Source organism: Lactuca sativa, chromosome 4 (genome assembly GCF_002870075.4).
Source record: "Lactuca sativa cultivar Salinas chromosome 4, Lsat_Salinas_v11, whole genome shotgun sequence".
Taxonomy (NCBI): Eukaryota; Viridiplantae; Streptophyta; class Magnoliopsida; order Asterales; family Asteraceae; genus Lactuca; species Lactuca sativa.
In genome coordinates this window covers 15,747,314-15,774,869 of record NC_056626.2, presented here as the reverse complement: position 1 = coordinate 15,774,869, position 27,556 = coordinate 15,747,314, and the positions used below count along the sequence as shown (strand labels likewise).

The window sequence follows — 27,556 nt, the reverse complement described above, 5'->3', positions numbered from 1 at the left end:
AATGTTGGTAAGTTTTTAGACTTGTTGCCATATCACAACCATTCTTCGGCATATGCTAATCACTCCTCGGACCAACATAGTTGATCAGGCTATGCTACTCCCAATAAAGACCATACATCCCCAGGCTTACTTGTGATATTCAACAATCGTAATACTTTTGTTCTTGTCGTTGTAACACGGATTTTAGTATGAATGCAGGCACGTATACTTTGCTAAATATTTTATTATTTAAAGGTATAGACTCTTAGACAAAGTGTTTTAATCCCAATGTATTTATTGTTAGTATATCTTTTATGGGTTGATATACTATATTCACTATAAACAATGCTCTGATACCAATCTGTCACACCCCAAAACCAAGAACGGCGAAAACGTTCCGGGGTGGAGGACGTCATGTGAAGTATCATAATAGTGTAAAGTAGTAAACAAGCAACAACATCATCCATTGCATTAAAATTAAAGTTTTAATACATGTATGTTCTTTCATTGTAATAAGACATCAAAATATGTAATCAAAATAAAAGACGAGTCTTGTCTGTGCTCCGTCTTCTCAAAACCTGGCCATCGTACCTGTCTAACTGGTGACCTGAGAATACAAGTTATTTTGAAAGCGAGTATCAGCGTAAATCTGGTGAATTCATAAGTATTAATGTGTCTTTGATTTGTAAAATTGTAAAGTAATGACTTGTAAACCTTTGGAAAAAGACTGTATAAGTGTGAATTGTTTGAAAGCAGTTGAAAGCGTTAGAATACTCTAGCAAATCCCTATGATTTCTATTAGTATAACGAGTAGCCTTCTACCAAGACCTAAATGTTTTGAAGGTAGTCTTCTACCAAGACTCATGTGTTTTGTAAGTAGTCTTCTACCAAGACTCGTGTGTTATGTAAGTAGTCTTCTACCTAGACTCGTGTGTTTTGTAAGTAGTCTTCTACCAAGACTCGTGTGTTTTGCTATAACAAAGATGGTTTTCCTTCTTTTTGACAATTACTAACAGTACTTAGTCTAACTCATCATTTAGGTGAATGTATCACAAAATAAGGTAATAGGAAAAATATAACCATGTAAGGAAAAATATAAGCATGTAAGTGTTATCCTCTGTAGCTGCAGCAGGTTTAAGGAATGGTTAATCCTGTAAAGGTACTCCTAGTATAAGTATTAACCGTAGGCATCCATAGATGGTCATTTACCTCTGTAGCGAACAGTAGGCCAAAGGAATGGTTAGTCCCATAAAGGTACCCCTAATATAAGTAATAACCGTAGGCATCCATAGATGTTCATCTACCACTGTTGCTAACAGGTGGGTTCCGGAATGGTTAGTCACGTCTAGATATCCTGTTGAATTGGGATAGGCAGGACAATCTACACATAATGTACTAGTAAATCATCCTAGTGAATCTAGGTACAAGTATCCATGTAAGTGTATACAGTTAAATGTATCTATGTAAAGGTATTCATGTAAGCGTATCTATGTAGACGTATTCATGTAACATGTAATGTATAGTATAGACTCATGGATGAACTGACTCTGGTGTAATTCCTTGTAATAGGAATAATGTTTTCTGTCTCCTAACTATCCCTATAATAGTTAACTGGAAGGCAATTGATTGTCCAAGCAGGTTTATACACTCTTGCTACACAAGAGTGTGGGAAAACTGAATGAAGGATGAAAACTATAATATCAATACATATATAAGAACATAAGTATATAGATATAGTTTTGTTCAAGAAGGTAAAAGAAATGGTTTTGTAAGACATCTAAGAGTTTTTAACAATAATTAACAATGACTTGATGTCATTTTAATAAACATTTCAAACGTAATATTTTTGATAACATGGTATTTTTAAGATAGAAAACCATTTCATGCATCACATTTTGAAGTATGTGAAATCTACTGGATGAAAACACAGTTATAAAAACATATGAGTGATCCAATAACATGTTGTTTCTACTTGTATCCCCCCCTCCCCCCATTAAAGCATTTAAACTCATTTAAAACATTGATTAAGGGGTATGAACTCACCTGTAGTGAGTGGTTCTAACGGGTATGCGTGTAGGGATGAGAAGTTCCACGAATGAAGTCCTGAGACACAATAAGTCCTAAATGACATATAAGGATACACACTGACATGAATATAGTGTTTATAACATCTATATGAAAGGAAACACTTTCCGGGACTAGGAAACACCTTGACCAAGTGTTGGAATCACATGTGATTCAACATAGGAAGGTATAAAGGCACTCACATGAGCTTACTACCATGAGTTCACGGTCCAAGGGAATTTAAGGCCGTAAAATCAGGGCTACTCATGTGGGAATGCAAGTTTGAAGGCTAGGGAATGATTTAGGGACATTAGCTCTAACCTAGGATGAAAAAGACCACCTTCTTTGGAGTTTTTGAGGAGTTCACAGCCCTTATGAGTTTACTACCATAAATTCATGGCCATTTATGTTTATGAGGGTCCTAAAGGTCATAAGGAAGCATTGTAAACTCAAGCCTAAGCCTTAGGAAGTGTTTGTGGCATCAAAACACCCCTAACTTGAGTTTACGGCCCATGGACCATTTGGTCATGTGTTTGCGGCCGTGAACACCTATGGGTGGTTGTATTTTGATTGTTTTGGGTCCTGGACACATCAAGATAAAGTGTTATGCTAGTCTCTTGGCTCAATGAAGGCATTTAGGGCATTTTGGCAACTTAAAATGGAGTTCACGGCCCAAGAACATCCTTGGCCATGAACTCACTTTTAGCCATTGATTCTTAATGTTTTTGATGTCTAAACAAGCCATGGGTAGTCTCTAGGTTCAGTTCCAAAGTTTGGAGGGTCATTGGGCACACTTTGGCCCTAAATTTAGTGTTCACGGTCCAAGAAGATCTTGGGCCGTGAACACCATTTCCTTGGTGTTTTGAGGTTGTTTTCTAGCCCTAAACACATTAGGGTACATGTCCAAACTAGTTTCATTGCTTAAGGAAGGGAATAGGCACCATTTGACCCTTATAAAAGAGTTTACTCCCCAAGGTGTTCTTGGGCGGTAAACTCTCAAATCTTGCTGTTTTGATATGATTTTGATGTTATTAAGCACAATCTAAGCTATATAATACAACTAGATAGAAGTACTCATGATTTGGGATGAAAACCCGAAGATCCGTGAGAGAGAATTCGGCTTTTCTCTAGTTGAAAATGTAACTAATGAATAAATATGGTTCAAAATCCTATATATAGTCCTAGGATTTTTTGCAGAAAATATTTTATTCACGAAGTGTACTCTAATATCATAGAGTTTTGGAATAACAGAGTTGCACAAAACCCTAGTGCATCCACTCTCCTGATATCTCCTTAAGTGTAAATCCCGAAACACTCAAACTTATACCTAAAAGTCTGGAAATTCACTGTAACTGTTCTAACTTCTATTGACTTGATATGATTTGTTCAGAATGGAAATATCGGGTTGTCACAGACCCTATTACGCAACTCTCGTATGAGTCTGACCTTTGTAGGGATGAGTCTTTTACTTGAAGGATTATCTGAGCTTTATTACATGTGATTATGTTTACGAAGTAGCTAACTGACATTATGAGGAGTTTTTCAACAACTGATGGCAGGGGAGGTGGGGGATCCTAGGAAGTATTTTAACGCGATTGTCCACTGTTGAGCGGGTTATTATTTTGAATAGGTCTTAGAGGAAGTATTTAAGCGTGATTGTCCGCTGTTGATCAGGTATCGGAAGTATTATTCTGAATAGGTCTTAGAGGACTCGAGATGATTCTTGAGGAAAGTATGGATAGGTGTGAAAGGTAGTATTAGGCCCGTACTACGGAAAGTATGTTGGATTAGTGTCTAAGTCCATAACTATTTTGGTATGTACTTGACCCGATGGTGCATGGTCCTTTTGGGTTGCCTTCACCAAAGCAACTTGATAGGATGAATTATGGAGATAAAGGATTAAATATGATTTATTAATATATTATGGGAATGATATATTAAAGGAGAAATCATATTGTTTAATTAATATTAGTCAATAATTAATTGATAATTAGTTTTGTGACTAAAAGAGATTAATTAAACTTAAGGGACTGGAATTGTAATTATAAGATAATTGCAATTTAGGCCATGGATTGTCTTAAATCAAGAGGTGGACGAATTTTTATGGGAAGCCCATAAGGAAATCGTCCAAGGGTTTGATTAAAGGAGTCTATGGGTTGCTTAGGGCTTAAGCAACCAAATTAGGGTTTCCTTGTTAGATAACCCTAATAGCCTCACTATAAATATAACCCTTAAGGCTAAAAAACGTGGGGAACTTCTTTTCTAGGGTTAGAACACGTTTTGGGCAGCCTCTAACCTCTCTACTCTTCATCCTCTTGCTTATGGTGTTTGTGAGCCATTAGAGGAGTGACACTTGTGACTCTAAGCCTTCCAAAGTCAATTCAAGGAGGAATTGGGATTGTTATTGCTACATAACAATCAAGGTACTATCTTAAACCTAATTATATGTTAATATTGATTTCCATATGCTAGAATTAGGGTTTATAGCCTTGGATAACTTGCATGTACAATAGAGAAACCTATATCCAAGCATTAGGGTTTGTATGAGCACATAGGATGTCTTATGACCAAAACCCATCAGTGGTATCAGAGCCTGGCTTGGTTTCAATTGTATTGATGCATTGCATATCTGGAAAATTCGTTTTTTGGGTTTCTGGAGGCTGGACTCGCCGAGTCCATAGCTGAACTCGCCGAGTCCAAGGTGACTCGACGAGTCCAGGCTTGACTCAACAATTCAACTCGTCAGATGGAGGTTATCTCGGGATTTCTTGCTGTTTTTGCATTGGGATAGTTACCTTATCATGTTAGATCAATATTAATCCGATTATATGATATATTTGACTATAATTTTGATCTAATTGAAGATATTTATCAATTAATAAGATAATTGTTTCCTTATAAGATAATTGATTAATTATTTTGACTAAATTGATAAATTGTTTTGCAAGAAATCATTAAACAAATCAAATATGGATAATTATGTGATTAAATGTTAATTTAAATTATTTGTTATTTGATCCTTGTTGTTATGAAAAGTTCCATATTTTGCCCTTTAGGTTTTATAGTTTAAATTTGAACCCAAAAGTTTTGAAATTTAAATAGTTGAAACCCTTATGTTTTGAAAAAGGTTTCAAAACTTGCCCTCAAGTTTTGGAATTTAAATTTGGATTAATAGTTTAATTTTGATGTGTATTTAAATTCTAAACTCTAATGTTTGAAATATTTCAAAACTTGTCCTCAAGTTTTGGAATTTAAAAGTTGATTAAAAGTTTAATTAGGAATGTTAAATTCTAAAACCCTAGTATTGTTTTGAAAAAGTTCAAATCACGCCCTTATGGTTTTATTAATTAATTAAGGTGTATAATTAAAAGAGGTTTAATAAATCCATAAAAGTTTTGGTTTACAATTTAATTGAATTAAAGGTATAATTGTTAAATTTGACCACCTAATATTTTAAAAGTATAAAATACACCCTATACTATATATAACATTAAAAGTCTAACATTATATATATGTATGAGTAAAAGTCAGTCTTACCGTTAGTAGGCCTCATTCACGAAGCTGGTCTATGAGGGGTGTTTAAGGAAATTGCCTATAAAATGGCGATTGAATGGGTATCCACTCTTACCCACCGCACTCTTGACTAGTGGAGGGTCGTTAGCCGAACGGTTAGGATAGGACGAAACCTTCCATTATAAGCATAATGAATTATCAAAGTAACTAAATGTTTTTATAAAATTCCCAATCTTAGTTACTTAGGCAAAAGTGAATTGATGCAATTCCATGAAATTACACTTTGTGCCCTTGTGAAGACGTTAGTGGAGCGTGTGTGGTTTACCGGCACACTAAATGGTTCTAAGCAAAGGTAGCAAAGGGTGACTCAATGTTTCTCATAGTTCGGTGGAGCGTGTGTGGTTTACCGGCACATCGAATAGGTGACTGTAACATGTGAGGGCACCATGTAAGTTTGCATGGTTATTCACACCCGCTTTGTGATCCTCGGCATCCCAGTCACAAACAAGAGGGGCATATCGAGATTTAAACATGCCATTGAAAGTTCAATGAATCTCAAAGAATCTAGGAGTTTTCATAGATTTAAAACTTAAATTCCTTTTCGTTTTTCGTGGTGGAAATTAGTGAATCATCATTCACTTACCTTCAAATATTCTGCAATTAGGGTTACGACATCCCTCTCCCGAGTTGTAGAATATTGTGTTGGGTCCTAGCCTTAGTATCTCATTTGGGTGATTTACTAAGGACTCAATCAATCAACTAACTTGAATTTGTTTTTCTCCCGTTTTGTAGATGTCAAAGTTCGACAACTATGGTCTTCCCAAATCCCGTGGAACAAGCATTCCACATGAAGATGGTATTCCACGATTCAATCGAGGAATGAGAAATCATGCTTCACTTCCTCCTCCTCCTATTGCTCTCCCCAACCCACAAGATCGAAGAATTGAAAGGTTCAATATCACTAAGGCCCTATTAGAAATGAAACATGAAGATGGTAAACCCGTGTGTGCCCACGTTCTAGGAATGAAATCACACATTGATAGGTTGATAATGTTGGGTGTGTCATTCCCAGATGAGTTGGATGGAAATTGGGTTTTGCAGTCACTTCCTAAATCATATAATGAGTTCAAAAGAAAGTATTATATGATGGATCATGACGACAACCTCATTGATCTAACTTACATGCTCATTGCTGCTGAATCAGAAATGATTTGGCGAAGCAATGGAGCGTATTTGTTGGAAAAGTCAACCGACCATGCTTCCGAGGACGTTCTAGGAGAACCGACCTGCGTTTACTGCCAAAAGAAAGGGCGTTGGTACAAGTCTGCCCAAAGAGCCTGAAGAGTCCAGAAGATGGGAGAGTCAAAGAGTATGGCTGCACTTCAAGTAAAATCCACTATCTAACTCCATTAAGTTCCTATTCATTAATTCTTAATACATAATGTGATAAGATTGCATTTGAATGTTTTACAGGATCCGTGAAAAGAAAGGAAGCTTGGTTAAAGAGCAAGATGAATCTAATCACAAGGAATGGATCTTGATCGCATGGACTTGAAGATTAGATTTTGAGCTTATATAGTTATGATAGAGTTGTTAGAAAATTTTCTTTTGAAATACATAGTTTTCAATGGATTTTGCATTGTAAGGACAAATGTTTTCCGCTGCTTTTATAAATAAAGTAAATTTTCGTTTGACTTATTTATTTATTTATTTGTTTATTTCCTTGCAATGAAATCGTTATGAAAATTGGTGTTTGCATATTTCTACAACAAATGGATATGATTCTTATTTATGGTGTTTATGGAAAAGTCGAGAATTTACCAAATAGGGAGAGTTTCTCATCACCCAAGTTTCAATTGGACAGAAACTTGGAATCATGCAACTTGGTTGTACGATGAATGAGAAATTTTATATTTGGAAATTAGACTAATTCATTGACAAAGTGTCAAGTGAAAGACTAGGAGATCGAGTACACAAAGGTGTGTGTTGATCAAGCCCACCATAAGAGTAACAATGATATTCGTCATGATTTACTAAAGGTTTAGTAAATATGATTATACTTACAAGATTAAGTGTGATTATGAATTGATTGAAAAAGGTTTAAATCAATAAGCAGAACGAATAAGAAGAATCAAGTAGGCAGAATGATAAAAGTTTCTCCATTCTAAGAAGAAGGGAGAGTAGCTTTTATGCTTTATGATAGGTCTTAATGATTAAGAACCATATCTCAATTGATCCTCTAAGTGAGTCTTAGTACAATTGTATGTCTAAGAAGAGGGATCAAGAATTAAAGAAATGGTTAAATCAAGAGGTCAATCATACTTCGTTCCAAAACAAGTCTTAAAGTCAAGATTGTGACATTGAGTGAAAAGTATTAAGAAGGTTTGTAACATTCATCAAATGTGGAAAGTTGTGATGTCTTAGATAAGACAAAGACCAACTAAGACCAATTTATGAAGTTTTTTGATAAAAACTACACTAACTCTTGAATATTTGTTTGTCAAGAAATGTTTTGACAAGAGAATCTTATATGTCAAGGAGTAAGTGGGAGTCTTAATGGTCTTGAAAGGTTTCAAGAACAAATCAAATAAACCTTATCGATCATCACTAGCACACAAGTTGAGGTTTACAACCTATCGTGATGACATTATTTTGGTTCTGTGCCAATCCAATCGAGTTAATTATGCATGAGAGTTCTATGAGTTCTCATTTTGAACGCATAAAAGGCAAAGCACCTTAATCAATGAAAGGTACATTGATAGGAAAGGGTGAGCTGCTTAACTACTTGGAAGACATGGTGGGCAGCTGTGCTACCATAAGGCAAGAAATCAAGATTAAGAAAGTTCGGTCCATATGAGTTTGAATTTGTCGTAAACTTTGGTTTTAACAAATTCACATGGATAGGAACACATACACCGTTTAAATCTAAGTGCCATAAGATTTCCTTCTTCATGAAAATGATTGTGAGGAAATGCTTTCACTAAGAAAGATTTTAAGAAGATAGTGATTGTAAAATTGCATTCTCGAATTCGATTATGGTTACGGTATCCCTTTCCATGATTTGAATTGTGAAGTTTGGCAATTAGTCTTAATTTTTTAGACACACATATGAGCTATCTAAGGCAAAGGTGTATAAGTTTAAGAGGCCTTGATAAAAGATTATCAAAGCATTAAGTATTAGAAACATGGACTTAAGAAATTCAATAGGTATTGTTTTTCTGACAGTTAAGATGTTTATGAATACATGTCGAAGCTAGTGGGAGCATAAGTGTTATGTTTTATAATAATCATCATGATAGTGGGAGCATAAATGTTATGATTGTATGATTATTAAGGAAAGTATTGCAAGTTGGCAATATTAATTATAGAAAACAAGAGTCATTCTTTGCAAAGTTGTAAGGATGGAATAGTTGTTTTGCTATAATTAAGGGAGAGAATATTATGCTTCATTTCAAATCTAAAGGATTAGGTTGAGAAATGTTAATAAATTTAGTCAAGGGTACATAGTGTGTTCTTAAAATTTCGATTATGATTACGGCATTCCTCTTCACAATTCGAATTTTGAGAACATACCAAATAAAACATTATACGTCGTGTCCCATACGCTTTGGGTATAGGATCGATTGCAAATGCTTTAATGTTTGACCATTCTAAAATTTTCCAAATGTCAAGCACATTTAGAGGGAAAAAGGACTAGAATCGGTTTGACTAAAATAATTAAACAACTATCAAAGGACAATCCAAAGTTCGACGAGGATTGGTCGCTTGTGAGTAGTTGGAAGTATAGTATTGGAAAATATGGAAATGTTTCCATATTGGATGGACCATATCGACATTATTATGAATAGAAAAGATTCTATTAAAAATGAGTTGTCATATGGAAATATGGAAATGTATCCATATTGGGAATTGAATATTGAAAATCTATGACTAGATTAGAAACTTTTATGCAAAATGATGTTCAAAGGAATGTTCTTTGAGTGAGAGACATCATATCTAAGGAATTGTATTGTAACAATCTCTGATAGAGGACTTTGTAATTTCATTGGCAATAGTCTTTGTGACTTTGGTGTAGTGATATTACAAATGGATCGTTGCATAAAATGTTAGAATCTAGCATATTCTATAAGTGGCAAGAATTTGATATTCTTACACTTATGAAAAGGATTTGGAGTTGTGAAATGAGAATGATTGGAATGTGTTCAATGTGATCTATTTCACAAAGTAAGAACCATAGGTAAACATTGTGTGCATGCTAGGAGCATGGGACAAGTGTAATAATTCAAGTAAGAAGTTGATTACCCGAAACAACAAATAATGAGTAATTGATATGGTGATAAATAAAAGGAGTTTTATTTATACTCAAAGGTTTGAGGCCATATGGGATTAGTATTATTCTTGTGTTTCACTTTGTATGTTTTGACTTCCAGAATAATTAAGTTTATTAAGAATAATCGAATTATTCAAACGGACCACAGTTAGTCATACGTTGGAAGTAAGTATGAATGAAGACTGTCATGAATTGGTTTGTAGATTGTCTAGAGCGTATTAGACATAGCAAAGGTTTGCTGCAACGTTCATGAGTGCTTATGAATATGATCTGAGCATTGGATTAAACCCACGCTCACTTGGATCACTCCATGAATTGTATCACGAGTGATCAGTGAGACGATAACATCTTATATTCTTGAAACCGAGATGTGTGAGTTGTATCTTGCAAATCGGTTGCACATTGATAATATGTAAACGCACTAGTAACTTGGTGTTATAAAACATATTGTTGTGTGTGATTCGGTGAGTGAGTGCAAGCAAGCATTGTATCAAAGTTTATCCGTTCCTTTTATCCAAAGTAGGATAAAAGCGATATCTTTGGGCCCCTCGATGATTTTGTGATGACAAACGTAAATGCTCGGCCGGGCTAGGGCTAATTTGATTTGTTCAATTAGTCAGTCGTCATAAATCGGGAATCGAGATATAGTACAAAGAGAATGATTTGAAATCATATCTCATATGATATCTAGAATGGAGGAATATATGATCCCTTATCTAAGGACACGCGTATCTGATAGGATCAGAGTTGACAGCGGCTTTGGAAAGCTACGATTGCAGATCAGGATCTGAAGTCATACGCATAATAGTTATTAGACTTATCCAAGTGGGAGACTGTTGGATTAGTGTCTAAGTCCATAACTATTTTGGTATGTACTTGACCCGATGGTGCATGGTCCTTTTGGGTTGCCTTCACCAAAGCAACTTGATAGGATGAATTATGGAGAGAAAGGATTAAATATGATTTATTAATATATTATGGGAATGATATATTAAAGGAGAAATCATATTGTTTAATTAATATTAGTCAATAATTAATTGGTAATTAGTTTTGTGACTAAAAGAGATTAATTAAACTTAAGGGACTGGAATTGTAATTATAAGATAATTGCAATTTGGGCCATGGATTGTCTTAAATCAAGAGGTGGACGAATTCTTATGGGAAGCCCATAAGGAAATCGTCCAAGGGCTTGATTAAAGGAGTCTATGGGTTGCTTAGGGCTTAAGCAACCAAATTAGGGTTTCCTTGTTAGATAACCCTAATAGCCTCACTATAAATATAACCCTTAAGGCTCAAAAACGTGGGGAACTTCTTTTCTAGGGTTAGAACACGTTTTGGGCAGCCTCTAACCTCTCTCCTCTTCATCCTCTTGCTTATGGTGTTTGTGAGCCATTAGAGGAGTGACACTTGTGACTCTAAGCCTTCCAAAGTCAATTCAAGGAGGAATTGGGATTGTTATTGCTACATAACAATCAAGGTACTATCTTAAACCTAATTATATGTTAATATTGATTTCCATATGCTAGAATTAGGGTTTATAGCCTTGGATAACTTGCATGTACAATAGAGAAACCTAGATCCAAGCATTAGGGTTTGTATGAGCACATAGGATGTCTTATGACCAAAACCCATCAGTGGTATCAGAGCCTAGCTTGGTTTCAATTGTATTGATGCATTGCATATCTGGAAAATTCGTTTTTTGGGTTTCTGGAGGCTGGACTCGCCGAGTCCATAGCTGAACTCGCCGAGTCCAAGGTGACTCGACGAGTCCAGGCTTGACTCAACGACTCAACTCGTCAGATGGAGGTTATCTCGGGATTTCTTGCTGTTTTTGCATTGGGATAGTTACCTTATCATGTTAGATCAATATTAATCCGATTATATGATATATTTGACTATAATTTTGATCTAATTGAAGACACTTATCAATTAATAAGATAATTGTTTCCTTATAAGATAATTGATTAATTATTTTGACTAAATTGATAAGGAGTGATCGAGCTTGTGAATTGATTAATTATTTTGACTAAATAATAGTTTTTTGGGTATGTCACTATAAATAGCAGAAATTTTTCCCTTTCAGTCTTCTGGGTTCGGAGGAGGAGTGATCGAGCTTGTGAATTTCAGTGTTGGGATGTAACCTAGTATGGGGACTGTTGGTTGCGGTGTTTGGAGACAGATTGTCAGCACGATAGTGCGCATGTGGGTTGATGTGATATGGATGTTGGTGATGTGATCAAGGGTCTGTGTTCTTGAGTGATAGTAGGCCAGGTATCGGATTGGCGGTTGGAATTGCAGGAAAGGAGTGTATGTTTTGGATCATAATCTGGTATTGGTTTATGCTCTTGTAAGGGATCTTTAATGTTAAGTGGTCATGGTTGGGAATTCTGGAGAACTTCAATTAAAATTCCGGATTCTCTTTGGATTTATTTAATCCTTATCTGGAAGATCATCCTACGTGTATTATTCATTCCCGAGGTTAGGGATGGTTGTACCTGGCTAAGCCGGTTTGAGTTATAGTTAGTTTTAACACTAGTGGGTGGTAACTCAAACCCTACGTAGGGGAGAACTGGGTATTATGCTTGGAGGATCATCGATTTGTTCGCGTTCGTGGTATCGAGGGATTGTTTTTAGGGACCCGCGGTGCGAGTATGTGGGACCTCGGTTCAGGGTTTGGTCAAGGAAGGGGGATAAAGTAGGTGGTAATCATATGCATGGGTACATGAGACACCTGGTTTGTCGCTCATCAGGAAGTGGGTAATCATGGAGCTCGTTGCAAGTATTGATTCCTGTTGGGGGTGCCAATGAAATAATAAGGAAATTGTCAGTTGGTGTAAGAATTTCTAATTATAGTCTATCTTGGGCAGAGATCGATCAAGGCATTAGTTTCAAAATTTGGTGCGTTCAGCCCCGCATGGGTTTTGGTTCATTCGATTTAATGTCATGTGTTCACGATTATTGGTCACATCGTTTGTCTTTCAGCAAAGGTTCTCTGAAGGTTTTGAGTGTGGCAGTTGAAGTCCTATGGATGTGTCAACATATCATCAAATTTAGTATGTTTTATGTTCCTTTGGCCTTTGGGTATGCTTACCCTCAATGACGATGTGGAATTTTGGTTCATAGCAGGCTTGGGTTGGGTGGCATTTAGGATTACTTCAGAAGTCTTCTCAAGTTGGTTGCATATTAATGGAGCCTGTTTACTCTCAATCACGTATGGAATCCTTTTTCGATCAATCATGAGGATGTCTTTTGTTAATGATTGAGGTTCGTTGTTCGATAGAACTTTTGTATTTCTGCCCTTTTTGGATGAGGTTATGGGTTCCCGAAGGATACGCATTGTGGTAATTCATTGTGTGTATGTGGGTTGGACAAGATAGCATTGGGGCTTGGATCGAATTATTCACATGGTTATTCTAGGTGATAGCCTTTGAATTAGATCAAGGGTGCAACCATTATCCTTTTCTCGGGTCGTGGGTAACCATGATTTCGCAGGGTTGTGCATTGGTAGCAGGTTGTTCTGTGAAAGGAATTATGCATGGTAAGATTTTGGCATTATTGTGCTCGGTTGGCATTGAGAAGGACGTTGTTTAGGTCCCTGCAAGGCAATGGAATGAGGTAAGTATCTTTAGGCATGGGGCGTTGGGTGAATGATGTAATGTCGACAGGATCAGTGTAATATCGGGAGCATACCAGACATAGGCTATGGGCCCATTGATCATGATTGTTGATTTCATATAAGTATTGTACTTTCGGTTTTGGTGCATTGATGGAAATCGGGAGACACACAATCAGCTGGTTTGGATAGAGAGAACAATTAAAGGTTGTTGGGAGTATCAGCCGTATATCATAAAATCTCTCAGAATCTGCGTATTATAACCCCATTTGCTCGCACACTATTATGAGGGGTTGATTATCAAGTTTGGGAACCGGTCATGAGGTCTCAAATCAAAAGTTCTTCATTAATGTATCGATTGTTTTGCTTGATGGGTGTACACCTGAATTGTTAAGGATTGGAGGAAAATGTCGAATTCCTGGAATTCTCATCCTTGCTCATAAGAGCAGTGGTTGGAATGGTGTGTTAGGGAGTCACAGGTTAATTAAAGGATTTTGGTGCATCTTATGGAATTGGGATTAGTGGAAAATTCGTAACTGATGTGTTTTGGTTCTTTTCAGATAAGGTATAGGATTCCTGGTTTTGGAGCTGAGTAGTGATGGTTGTCCTTTATCATTTAACTTCAGCAGGAGCGAGGATTCGTCCGTCATCAGTATGAGAATTCGGCTTAGAATGGGCTCGATTATGGAAGGCCATCGTGTATCGGGTTCGACTTTTATCGAGAATATTGCAAGTGGTTGGGGTATATGTTCTCAGGTATCTGTAAATTCGTTCAGGCCGTATAGGTTGTTAGGTTTGGGTTGTGAAGATGAGTCTTTGAGGGAGCAGTTTTTATTGGTTTTGTCTGTCTTGGAGTCCGACATTGTTCAGGGTTTTCAATTTCAGGTATGGCGGTTGGATACTCGTTGGCTTAAGGAAAAGTTGAGATTCATTCTTCGTTAGGGCTCATGATATCTTCTATTTTGGATTCGACATCAATAAGGGTGGGCGGTCATCAAAGCGGTGTGACTTCCCCAGTCATTTTTAGGATTCACAGAGTCCAGTCATGATCGTTTAGTTCGGTAAAGGAGATACTAAGGAATGATTTCGAGGACGAAATATAATTTAAGTGGGGGAGAGTCGTAACACCTGGAAATTTGAGGAGCAATTTTGGGAATGAATCACCTTTTGAGGATTTGACACGGCGTGTTGGAGGCACCAACACGGCGTGTCTAAATATGAGGAAACCCGAATCTTATTAAGGACAACACGACGTGTTGCCTCTTGGAACATAGCGTGTTGATGGCTAGAATGAAAACCTAATATTTTGGATTTTGCTCCCTATTTAAGGGAATGTGGAGACTATGGTTTGTTCACCCTCAGCCCCCATTAGCCCCTCAAGCCTTAAAAGAAACCCTAATCATCTTTCCCTCCCATTTTGAGCTAGTTTGGTGTTTTTGAAGTTAAAGAAGGAAGAAGGTGGAAGAAGGAAGAAAAGATCCAGCAAGCAAGCCCCCATTCTTCATCTTGGCACTCTTCTGGACCTTTGTAAGTGTCCAAGACTCGATTTTTATCATTCAAAGTTGTTAGATATTGGGTTTTGTCCCTTTTGCTTCTTGTTCTTGAATGTTGGAATGGTTAGATCTCATTAGGTTTGCATCTTTATGAATCTCCAGGTCAAGGTGACCTAGTAGTGTCTTGGATCTGGTCTATAATCAAGTTTTGATGCCATGCATAAAGATTAGGTCATAAATCCTCATTTTGACCTAATATGGGTTCAAGACATGCATTGGACATGCATGTCTAAAAAGCACCAACCTTTAGGATGGTTTAGGTGTTAGAAGCACTTCTAGAAAGGATGGACTTCAGACTTTAAGGATTAAGTGTGTATTGGTTAAGCCCTTGCATTATAGAGCTTTATGGTTTGGATTTTGGACCTTTTTGGTAGTCCTTAATGGATAAAGTTGGAAAATTTATCCTTCTTAATCACATTTGGTCTATATCTGAGCTTTGAAGCTCTTGGAGTCAAAAAGGCAGCTGAATGTATTAAGTTGCTGGAACTTGGGCGAACACGACAAGTTTGCAAGTCAACACTGCGTGTTGGTTGAGGTTTTTCCGACTGTTTGGATGCAGGCAGAACACGACGTGTTTCCAAGTCAACACGGCCTGTTGGGTCAACATGGACTGTTGACCTTGACCGTTGACTTTGACCAAGTTTGACCTAAGGGGGTATTTTAGGTATTTTGAGTGGTATATAAGGTTTGGTCTCTATTCGGTGAATAAGTGTTGGTTGGAGCTGAGATTCGGAGTCGGTCCTCATCAATTATGTTCAGTCTGCAAGGTGAGTTTTCCTCACTGTACTTGCGGGTCGAAGGCACCAATGTCGGCCTATTGGATTTGATATCATGTTATGTATGCTTTTGTGTTGTAGTGACCTGATAGATTGGTATCCGGCTATATAGGATGATGCTATACTTAGTGATCAGTAGATCTGTCTGACTGGCTATAGACTGTTATATGATTATCTATTATATGTGCACAAGTTTGGTCGGTGGCTGAGGCTTTACTGCTTTGTACGTAAGCCAACAGGCCGAGGCGTACCAACCCGATGGTTGAATGGACCCGAGGGTATTCCATCACGAGGTTGATTGGACCCATAGTATGTTGGGATTCCAACCTGATGGTTCAGGGTCTGGGGTATTCCAAGCCGATGGTTGATTGGACCCATAGTATGTTGGCATTCCAACCCGATGACTGAAGGCCTGGGGTATTCCAACCCGATGGTTGATTGGACCCATAGTATGTTGGCATTCCAACCCGATGGTTGAGAGCCTTGGGTATTCCAATTTGATGGTTTATTGGGCCCATAGTATGTTGTTATTGTATTTGTGTTGGTATTTTGGGGGAGCTCACTGAGCTTTGTGCTTATAGTTTTAGTTTATGGTTTTAGGTACTTGAGTGGACCGTGGCAAGGCGAAGGCGTGACCGTACACATGCTTGGTTTTACAACTAACTAGATCTTGGGAGACTCTGATTTTAAATAATGTTTTGAAACAATGGTTTTGTAACACTTCTATAAGACAAAATGGTTGTTTTGAAAAGTTTTAAATTTGTTGAATTTTAGGGATGTTACAATATTCAACATATAATTTAACCGGTAAGTATTCGCTATACCTTAAATTTGTAAATAATAATACTTGTAAAAAGATTGTCATGTGTATAACTATATATACTTTTAACACTTATATAATCATATTCCAAATAATAGACATTTAATTCACATATAAAGTAAATTATCAACATAAAATACAAATAACCAACTTTTAACATATATTTAATCTTTTAAGTATTCAATAATTATATTAAATTGTACTCATGAAAGTAACTACGCGCTCACCTAATTGAGGTGGAAGATTAATAGGAAAGTTAGCTCCTATACTAACACTTCAGTTTTCCCTTTCCAAACGACCTAAATACAAATATTACTATACTTTAGTATTCGTTCATATTTATAAGGTTATTTTAATCATTTCCGAAACTTTCAAAAAGAAATATTGAGTTCTATAAAATAAGGAATAACCTTGTAAGATCATATCAATGTAGGATCTATTTGGTATACAAAATATAGTGTTTGGAAAATTCACTTTAAACACATCACTAGATCAAGCCTATACATCACACCCGTAAGTAGATCGATCAGTATTTTGATTGGAATTACCGATAAATCTTATTTATAGGTTTATATAACAACTATGAATATAAATATAAGTTGCACTTAAAATTGTAGGAAGTGCAACTTAGCTTACAAGAGTTTCTGGAAAAAGTTTGGAAAGTCGCGGGCAGAACTCCGACGTTGAATACTTCATTTCGTCGGGTTCTCTGATGTCGTAGCACTTCGTTAAAATGGTCGGAAACTCGGAATGTTGGGGACGCGAGGTCAGAAACGTTTCTATTGAGAAAAATGGCTCATTTCGACTCCTATTATATGCAAACTATATAATTATTCATCAACTCCAAAAAATTTAAATATATGTTCAATCAAATTAATTTTAAAGTGTTATGAACTTCTCTATTACGAAGTTGTGCCCTATTAATCGTATAATTGAATAGGTTTGTATTCATTGAGTAGAATATTGAAAAGTTTGTTCATTATCTTAAGTAGAGATTCTTCGTCACCGGTTTTTAGGTTTGTTATTTAGAAATTCAGATTCATAGTCTTCTATATTGGTCTACAATTATTTCCTATACTTTATTCTTCTTTTATTTTAGTAAATAAAGTTGTTACATTTTCACAAAGACTATATCGTTTATAAATCTCTAGATATACCAAATTGTAGTAGAAATGACTACATCCGCCAAGACCTTTTAGAGGAGATAAGCAAGTGACCCACGAATAAAAACACTTCCACAACCGAAATTAATTGCTTTTGAAGGATATCCGATCAGTAAAAAATCATATTTCAAATCCTAGGTGCAAACTCACATTTCACAAACAAATGTTCAAGTTGCTCAACCCCAACTCGCATATAAGACATAAAATGGTAGGGACATTCTTTCCAATGATCGACATATTTAATTATAATAATAATAATAACAACTCTTTATTTACATAGTTTTTCCATTCTACGTAACCCATAATTAACATTTTTGAAAAAAATCAATATAATAGACTCAAATTGAGATTTTTGGTTCTAAAGTTGGGCATTTATATGCGCCAAAAAAACATTGTCAATGATTTGGTCATATTAGACCATCCATATAAATACAATGCTACTAATCTTTTAACTGTGTTACATCAACTTTACAATGACTATTCACATTATTACAATAACATTCGTCTTTCAAAAATGATCCCACTGCCAGATCAACAATTACTTTATATATATATATATATATATATATATATATATATATATATATATATATATATATATATATATATAGAGAGAGAGAGAGAGAGAGAGAGACAGAGAGAGAGTTAGGTTCAAATGTTTTCACTATCTATTGTGTGCATGTATAATTGATTCTGGACCAATCATTTTAGTTATTTTAAGAAAGTAATTAATTCATATTAAATGCTGAAGATGTAATTAATATCCATTATATCTTCAACATGGAATATGCATTAATTACTTTATTAAAATAAGTAAATATGATTGGTCCAGAATCAATCATAATATACACAATAGATAGTGAAAACAAAATAATCTAACTCATATATATATATATATATATATATATATATATATATATATATATATATATATATATATATATATATAAACATTTATTCAATAATAAATAAACATAAAGTTAATTATTATAATATTAATATATATATTTTTTTAAAATGTTCCCATTAAAAACTAAAAAATGTTTTAAATATCTTAAAATATATATATATATTTGTGTGTAGGCATTAGAAATTTTCTAATGTGAATATATAATAAAAAGAACATGTCCTCTATTTGCAAGGCTTTCTAAACTTGCATAATCAAATCCTAGGTGTCAATTAGACATATTTTAATACAATGTGATGATTACTTGAGATAATATGTAAATTATTATTCAAGGGACAAGGTATTTTTTTATTAATTATAATCGAATGCATATGATGATCAACAAAGAATAAAACATTAAAACTAGATAAGTTGCGTTTCATATTTTTTAATATAAAAAACTTTTGATTTTCGATTATTTATTATATTTTTAGTTTTTATAAAAAGAAATTACGAGTAATTTTTTATATAATAATAATAATTCATTCATTTAAATAGTTTTTCGATTCTATGTAACCCATAATTAACCTTTTTGAAAAAAAAAATACTGTAAGACCATAAGGTGTGGACAACTAGATGTAACACCATTTTGGTGCCACATCACATGTCACATCATCAATGGTGTTATACCACCAAATGGAGAAATGGGCAACATGTTGTATCTTGTTATGACACCAAATTTTTTTTCCATTTTATAATTTATTTTTTATTTAATTCGATTTTTTTTTTAAATTTAGACAAATATTTTTTAAATATAAATAATAAATAAAACATAATGTTTAAAAATTATAAATAACAATTAAAAATTTTTAAAGATTAAAATTAACATAAAGACTAAGTTACACATAATATCCAAAAACAAAAAAAAAAGAAATAACATCCAAATTAAAAAATAAAAATAAAAAATACAACGCTATCCGTTATCGTTATTGTTACCATAGAATATATAATCCGCTAAGTCCTCTCGAAGTTGTTTGTGTTTAGTTGCGTCCTGAATTTCAACAACGCGATGCAAATAATCTGTTGTTCCTGGTTGAAACTGAACGTGTCTGGGCTTCGTTGGGATATAGTGTGCAATATTTCGCCCTTTATCTTCTACTACCATGTTATGTATTATGATACATGCATACATGATATATCGTAGAGTTTCTAAATCCGATGGTCGTGCTGCATGTTCGACTATATGCCACTTCGCCTTCAGCACTCCAAAAGCACGTTCCACATCCTTACGTGATCCTTCTTGTCTTCTCTTAAAAAAATTGTCTCGTTCTTCAACCGGGTGGCAGAATGCCTTCACGAATGTGGAATACTGAGGATATATTCCATCTGTAAGGTAATACCCATATTTGTATTCGTTTCCATTCACCGTGAAAGGAGCATCCAAGGCTTTTCCATTCAAAAGATCGTTGAATATTGGCGACTGATCAAGAACGTTGACGTCGTTGTTGGAACCCGCAACCGCAAAAAATGCATGTCAAATCCATAAATCTTGAGAAGCGACAGCCTCTAACACCAACAAAGGTGATCCGTGATGACCACTTGCGCATTGCCCTTTCCATGCTACCGGACAATTTTTCCATTTCCAGTGTGTGCAACAATGCTTCCTATCATTCCGGGAAACTCATGGCGTTCTTCATGCGTCGCATACAATTCTTGCAAATCATGCAACGAAGGTTTCCGCAAATACACGTCTCCAAAAGTTTCAACAACACCCCTTGACAATGTATACAAACTCTCTCTTGCGGTTCTTTCGGACATTCTCATATAGTCGTCCATGGTGTCAGGTAACTCCCTCATAGCCATCAAACGAATGCCCGCAGCATATTTCTGCAACGTTGTAAACCCTTGTCTACCTCTAGCATCATATCTTAATTGGAAAAATTCGTACATAAACATAAATTAACTACCGTTTAAAAATATATTGCATATGTTGTAAAATTAAAGAAACATGTAGCACATTTTTATTTATTTTGTATAAAAGTATAGTAAACAAACGATACCGGCTTTGCAAGGCGTTGGTGATTCGTAAGAACACATTCCTACTCAAACGAAATCTTCTTTTGAAGTCCTTCGCCCCGTATACACAATTATCCGCAAAGTAATCGCGGTATAGATGTTCGTGTCCTTCCTCGCGATTTCTGTTTAACATTGCACGTCTTGTTAGTAGCGGGGCTGGGTCTGGTTGTAGCAGGTCGGTAGTGTAATAATGATACATCATCCTAAAGAAAATATCGTCATCTGAATCATCGGACGAGCCGAAAGGATCCATATTTTTTTTTTTGAAGATAATTGAAAGTATGTAGAAAGGAGAAGAGAAAGTGCGTGAATTTTTTTTATAAAATGGTAGGTATTTATAGGGTAAATTATTTTTTTTAATAGTTACTTTTTTTAAACCCGTTGCAATTAAAACGTTTGCAAACGACAACATTTTCTTCGTTTCATCTGGTCGTGACACCAACGAGATCCAATCTCGACGAGTTGCAACGAACAGGGGGGCCGTGTTCCCCCTGTTAAGACGTCGTCGCCATACGCCACGTCACCGGCGTTACATCTCGTTTGGCTCGTACCGATTACTCTAATAGACTTAAATTGAGAATTTTGGTTTATAGAGTTATATGCACCAAAAAAAACTTTGTTAATGATTTGGTAATATTAGACATATTTTAATACAACGTTATGATTACTTGAGAGAATATGTAAATTATTATTTAAGAGACAAGGTATTTTTTATTAATTATAATCGAATGCATACGATGATCAATAATGAATAAAACTAGATAAGTTGGGGTTCATATTTTTTAAAATACAAAACTTTTGATTTTCGATTGTTTATTATATTTTACTTTTTATAAAAGAAACCACGAGTAAATTTTTATATAATTTAATAATAGTTTTGCTAGAATACTTAGACTCGAGGATGTGTTCCCACCAAAACAGAAAATAATCATTTTTCATTATTTTTCAAGTTCATTATTTTGTTAATAAAAATAATTGTGTGATAAAGTTGGACCGGTTTGGTGTATATATTAGAGGTGAGCGTGGTGTGGTTCGATGCGGTTATTAGCCAAAACCTCACCACTAACCGCAAATGCGGTTAATCCATTTTCAAAACCGCATGGTGTGGTTATTTTTGCGGTGCGGTTAGACGGTTATTTTTGCGGTGCGGTTTTGTTTTTTCTATGTTGCGGTTATTAACCGCATGGATTTGGTGCGGTTTTTAACCACAATTTAGAGCTCAAATAGTTTTAAGAGTTCAAACATATTACTTGTAATAATAATAAAAAAAACCATAATGTATAAGACAATTAAGTATTTAACTTAAACCACAAACAACTAATATCTTAAAAACGTCAAATCAATAGTAATTAACAATAAATATCTTAAAATTGTCTAATTTCATCCTTTTTATAAAGTTAAACATAAGAAAAAACCAACACTTTTGTCTTCTAGTATTTTATCCGTCTTTCATTCATGAAACATGTCTTATTTTTAATATTTAATAAATTAATAATTGATAAAAAAAAATTGTATATAATATATGCGGTGTGGTTTTTTTGCGGTTTCTGGAAACTAATAACCGCACCGCACCGCAAATTTGCAGTTTTTGAAAAACAGAAAACCTCACCATCGATTTTTATTGCGGTTGCGGTTTATGCGGTTAATTTTGGTTGCGGTGCGGTTTTTGCTCACCCTATATATATATATATATATATATATATATATATATATATATATATATATATATATATATATATATTGAAATAAAACCGTTTGAAAGAAAAAAGAAAAAAAAATCGGTTAATGAAATCGGGAGAGAGAACGTGATGTCTTTTCCTTCCATCCGGTTCTCGCACTCGCTATCCTGCACCCTCGGTGTTGTGTTCCGAGGTACAAGTTTGGTTCCTGTATCAACTTCCTGCTACATTCTGTGTAACCTTATAACTTAGACTATGCGGGGTAGAGCACCATTTTTTTTTAACAGTTGAATTTTATAATCGAAACTAACAAGAAGTTAGAAATTACGAAGTAATAACTAGAATTAGATTTTAAACCAATCAACCCAACTAACATTTTTTTTATTGTTTATAATCGCAAACCTATTAAACGAGAAATCAACTATACCATCAAAATAAAAAATAAAAAATTGTCGGGAGCGGCTCCCCAAAAATAACACCATTACGGAACCTCCAAATCACTCATAGAATCGTCTGAATAATGATTCCAAAGCGCCTTCTTTTAGAAGAAAGAGAGATCGTTTCCATCCATACAAATAATTCTCGAGTAGGAGTCATACATGGTAAAACCAAATCCACTCATCTAAACGTCCTTTTGCCAAATAAAAGAAGCATCTTCGCACAAAAGCAAGACATGATCAATTGTTTCTACTATTTTAAACGTAAAATAAAGAGAAAAGAATGAATATCCAAACCTTTTAGGCTTAGACTTAAAAATCGATTTCAAAAGGTCGGTCAAACCGATTGAACCGAAAATTGGGGAAGAAAACGGTTCAACTATCACCGGTTTTATGTCTATTTCTTAACTGGAACGAAGCAGCCGGTTTTTACAAAAACATGGTTGAGCCGGTTAAACTAAATTGGTTGAACTAAACTGGTTGAACCAGTTAAATTGAATAAAAACACATGAAAAATAACCATTTTGCAATATAAATATTGGTGGTCTTTTCACGTCTATTTAGATTTCTAAATAAAAACATATGGTAAATGTTATGAAGTTTTTTTATGCGTTTTATTCATCTAAAGCTATATTTTGTTTCAGTATTATACTTTATTTTTTTTTATATATGTGGATTATATTTTGTTTCGGTGTTATACTTTTTTTTTGTTTTTTGATTTATATGGATTGATGTAAAACTTATAGTTATGTGTTATTTTAATGTATGTGGATTGATTTAAAACTTGTTTTTATGTATATTTTTAATATATGAATTTGTGAACGTAAAATTATTGATTTATATATGTATGTATGTGTAGGGAAAAAAAATATAAAGATTATAGAAATCGATTGATCCGGCGGTCGAATCGAAAACCAATTATCATACTAGTTCAACCAAAAATTGGTTTTTAAAAGATTGCCGCCAAATAAAGATATTTACTTTCATAGGCACAAAACAATTCTATCTAATTTCATAATTACCATCTGATTGCAAGCACACCAATCCACTACAACGACAAGGTCAAAAAAATGTCAATCTTGGTATATTTGTGCAGACTCTCTCTCTCTCATATTAATGTTGATAATATTTTTTAATTTTTTATTTTATTTTTATCTTGAGGATTAATTTATTGTAGGCATGAAATAGGTAACTAAAAGTTGTCTATTAAGAATATATATTAAACTAAAATCTACATTCATTAAGTAAAATAATGGGAAACGGACTTAACAAGGTAATTAACTTTTCAATATGTTCATATCTGGGTAACTATCTTTTTTTTGTACACATCTAGGTAACGAACTTTTTGGAAGTGTTCACATATGACCATTATGACCGGCTGTAGCAGGTTATATCCGGTCATAACCAGTCATAATGGTCATATGTGAACATTTTCAAAAAGTTCGTTACCTAGATGTGTACAAAAAAAGATAGTTACCCAGATGTGAACAAACCGAAAAGGTAACAGGCAAATACACGAATGATCTCTGTAGTTTGGGTAATTTGTGTGTTTGGTCCATAACTTATTTTTTAAACTTAGATGATCCATACTATTTATTTTTGTTGTGCATTTGGTCCCTGTCCTACCTCAAAAGACTATTGTGCCCTTTTTTATTTTTTTTTCTTATTTATGTATTTATTTTTTATATATTAAAAAAAATTAATAGACCTCATATATCTGCATCTCTTCACCCTAAATCTGAAACCACATTTGAGAAATTTAAATTGGGTCCCACAATAATCTTTTGAGGTAGCACAGGGACCAAATACACAACAAAAATAAATAGTAAGGATCACCTAAGTTAAAAAATAAGTTATGGACCAAACGCACAAATTACCCAAACTACAGGGACCATTCGTGTATTTTACTGTTACCTTTTCGGTTTGTTCACATCTGGGTAACTATCTTTTTTTGAGCACATCTAGGTAACGAACTTTTTAGAAGTGTTCACATATGACCATTATGACTGGTTATGACCGGATATAACCTGCTACAGCCGGTCATAATGGTCATATGTGAACACTTACAAAAAGTTTGTTACCTAAATGTGTACAAAAAAGAGATAGTTACCCAGATGTGAACAAACCGAAAAGTTAATTACCTTATTAAGTCCATTTCCCTAAAATAATTCATGACATTAACTTTGATGGAATAAAGAATTGATTACTGATCTTGTAGTTTGGGTAGACACTTAATGCTTCCCGACTTGGGTTCTCACATTCAAACAAAATAAAATTATAAATTACCTTTAAACAATTATATACTAAATTTCAAGATTCTAATTTTTTTTTCATGGTCGCTACACGGTTCCAAAGCTTGTACATGTCGTTAAACCACTTTACGTAAATTTTAGTAACAAAACTTATGAATCCGACTTTTGTTTTATAATTTCATTAATAGAACATTATATTGTTGAAGAATATATTATTTTATGGCAAATTCAATCTATTTGTTCCTTATATTTATACATGAACATAAGGTTTATGATTTTTTTTGTTTGTGAAAGACTTATGATTTTTTATACTACTAATTTTTTTTTTCTTATTAGGTCGCGATTCTTTGAAATAATGAAAACCGTTACTGCTTTGTATTCATGCTTAAGGTGTCCATTAAACATCAACGTTTAATCTTATGCAATTCAACTTCAAAAGAAGAAAAAGAGCTTTTGACTGTGGGCATGCATATCCTACATGAAGTTAATATTTTTGGACTCATCGATGACGAGAGAACTTTTGACGTTCGATATATTACCTTGGTTATAATCATTAGTGTCCTTATCTAGTTAGGAAAGAAGACCGGAATACTAAAGGTCTTTAGTCGTATTCATCGATGATTATATGCATTAGAGCTTACTGAAGAGGATAAAGGGTGATGAATTCACACGTAAGTTGTAGTCATTGATGAATGTTTGTGTTATTCATTGATGATTACATGGGAAGTTATGAGGTGGAGAAATAGTAGGAAACTAGGAAATTGTATGATGTTCAATTGTATTTATAGATGATTATATGTGTTATTCATTTATAATTATATGTTTTATTCATTTGTCATCTGTATTATGATGTTTGGTTGTAATTATGCGTGATTATATGTTATTCATTTATGATTAACTTGTAATTATTTTATGTTATTCCATTTATAAATAGATATACATATTCTAATTATTTATGCAATGCATTTTATAAGTTCATGTTTATAATGTAATGATATGAATATTATCTTTAAATTGTGTTTTATTAGTTTAGAATTACGATAGTATTCATATCTGATTACACATATGTTTTATGCATTTAAGATTACAAAATTATTTTATTCATCTATCATTACCAAATTCTTATGAAATGATAGATTAACAAAAACATTGATTATTTTTTGGGTAACTCTCAATCATTTTGTCCCTACGTCGATTTAGGTGCGTTAATGCCTAATATTTGAGAGAACTTGTTCATTTTTTTTCCTTCGGGCATATTTGACCTCTTACAACAGGTCACCACCCCCTTAGTCGGTTACCTTCTACCTCCGTACTCCTTTCTCTCTCTCTCTCTCTCTCTCTCTATATATATATATATATATATATATATATATATATATATATATATATATATATATATATATATATATATATATATATATCCTTTTCAAGAAACCAGTGGTACCATCACTGTCCTCCACTGCTGGAAAACCAAAAACCCATTTTCGGATCTGCACACACCGATGGAACCGCCTTCGCTCCGTCATCAAACCCCACCAACCATGATTTTCTTTCGACCACCGGAGCTACCTATGCTACCCTCATCCATCCTTCGGAAACCCGAAAACCACACCTCCGGCTGTTATCGTGACCCATAGTCGTTGCCGCCTCTAGCTGTTACTGCCAACATCTTCATCTTAAACCCTAGCCATTTCTGCTGCCAATACCACCTCTAGTCGGTGCCTTTGTTGCTTGTTTTGATCTCTAAATGGTGGTGGTGGTGTTGCCTCTTTTGTGTTTGTCGTAAGGGAGAGATGAAGGGGTTGTGGTGGTTTCTTTTGGTGGTGGTAGGGGCTGTGGTGAAATCGAAAAGGAGTTTCATTTTCCGACGAAGGGATAGATTAGGGGGTTTCATTTTTCCTGTGGAGGGAGGGTGTCTTAGGTACCCCCGGTGGTCAAAATACATGTTGTTTGGTGGCTGAGGGATGGCGGTTCAAACAATTTTGTAGATTCGAAAATGGTGTTGGTTTGTCGTGATCCGACGATGAAGGACTGTGGAGCAAGTAGGTAACCGACCTAGGGGTTGTGGTTGCTTTTGGTGGTGACAGGAGGGTAGATTGTGGTGGTGGTGGTGACCTGCTATAAGCTAATATGACATGTTGTACAAGGTTAAATGTGCTTGAAGGGCAAAAAATTGAACAATTTCTCCTAAATATTAGGTATAAACACATCTAAAATCGTTATAGGGACAAAAACAACACAAACTACAAAACTTAAGAACTTTTATGTTAGTAGACCTTGTTATTAAAATAAAATTCATTTCATCAAATGAAAACTAATTAATAAGTTATAAACAGTCAATTAAATATTTCACTTTGAACCCATTCTTCCTAATATATTTCGAGAAAAGCTTAATACACTTTTAAAATTTGACAT

General features: G+C 34.5%; 1 protein-coding gene across 1 annotated transcript; it reads right to left on the bottom strand.

The window, feature by feature from the left end:
• Nucleotides 1–19,670: 19,670 nt before the first annotated feature.
• LOC111880315 (uncharacterized) lies at nucleotides 19,671–20,906 on the bottom strand. The gene is made up of 3 exons (XM_023876738.1): nucleotides 20,758–20,906; nucleotides 20,327–20,624; nucleotides 19,671–20,177 (listed from the first exon to the last, which is right to left on the bottom strand). Exons 1-3 carry the CDS (start codon nucleotides 20,904–20,906, stop codon nucleotides 19,671–19,673), a joined length of 954 nt encoding a protein of 317 aa, XP_023732506.1.
• Between the last annotated feature and the right edge of the window lie 6,650 nt (nucleotides 20,907–27,556).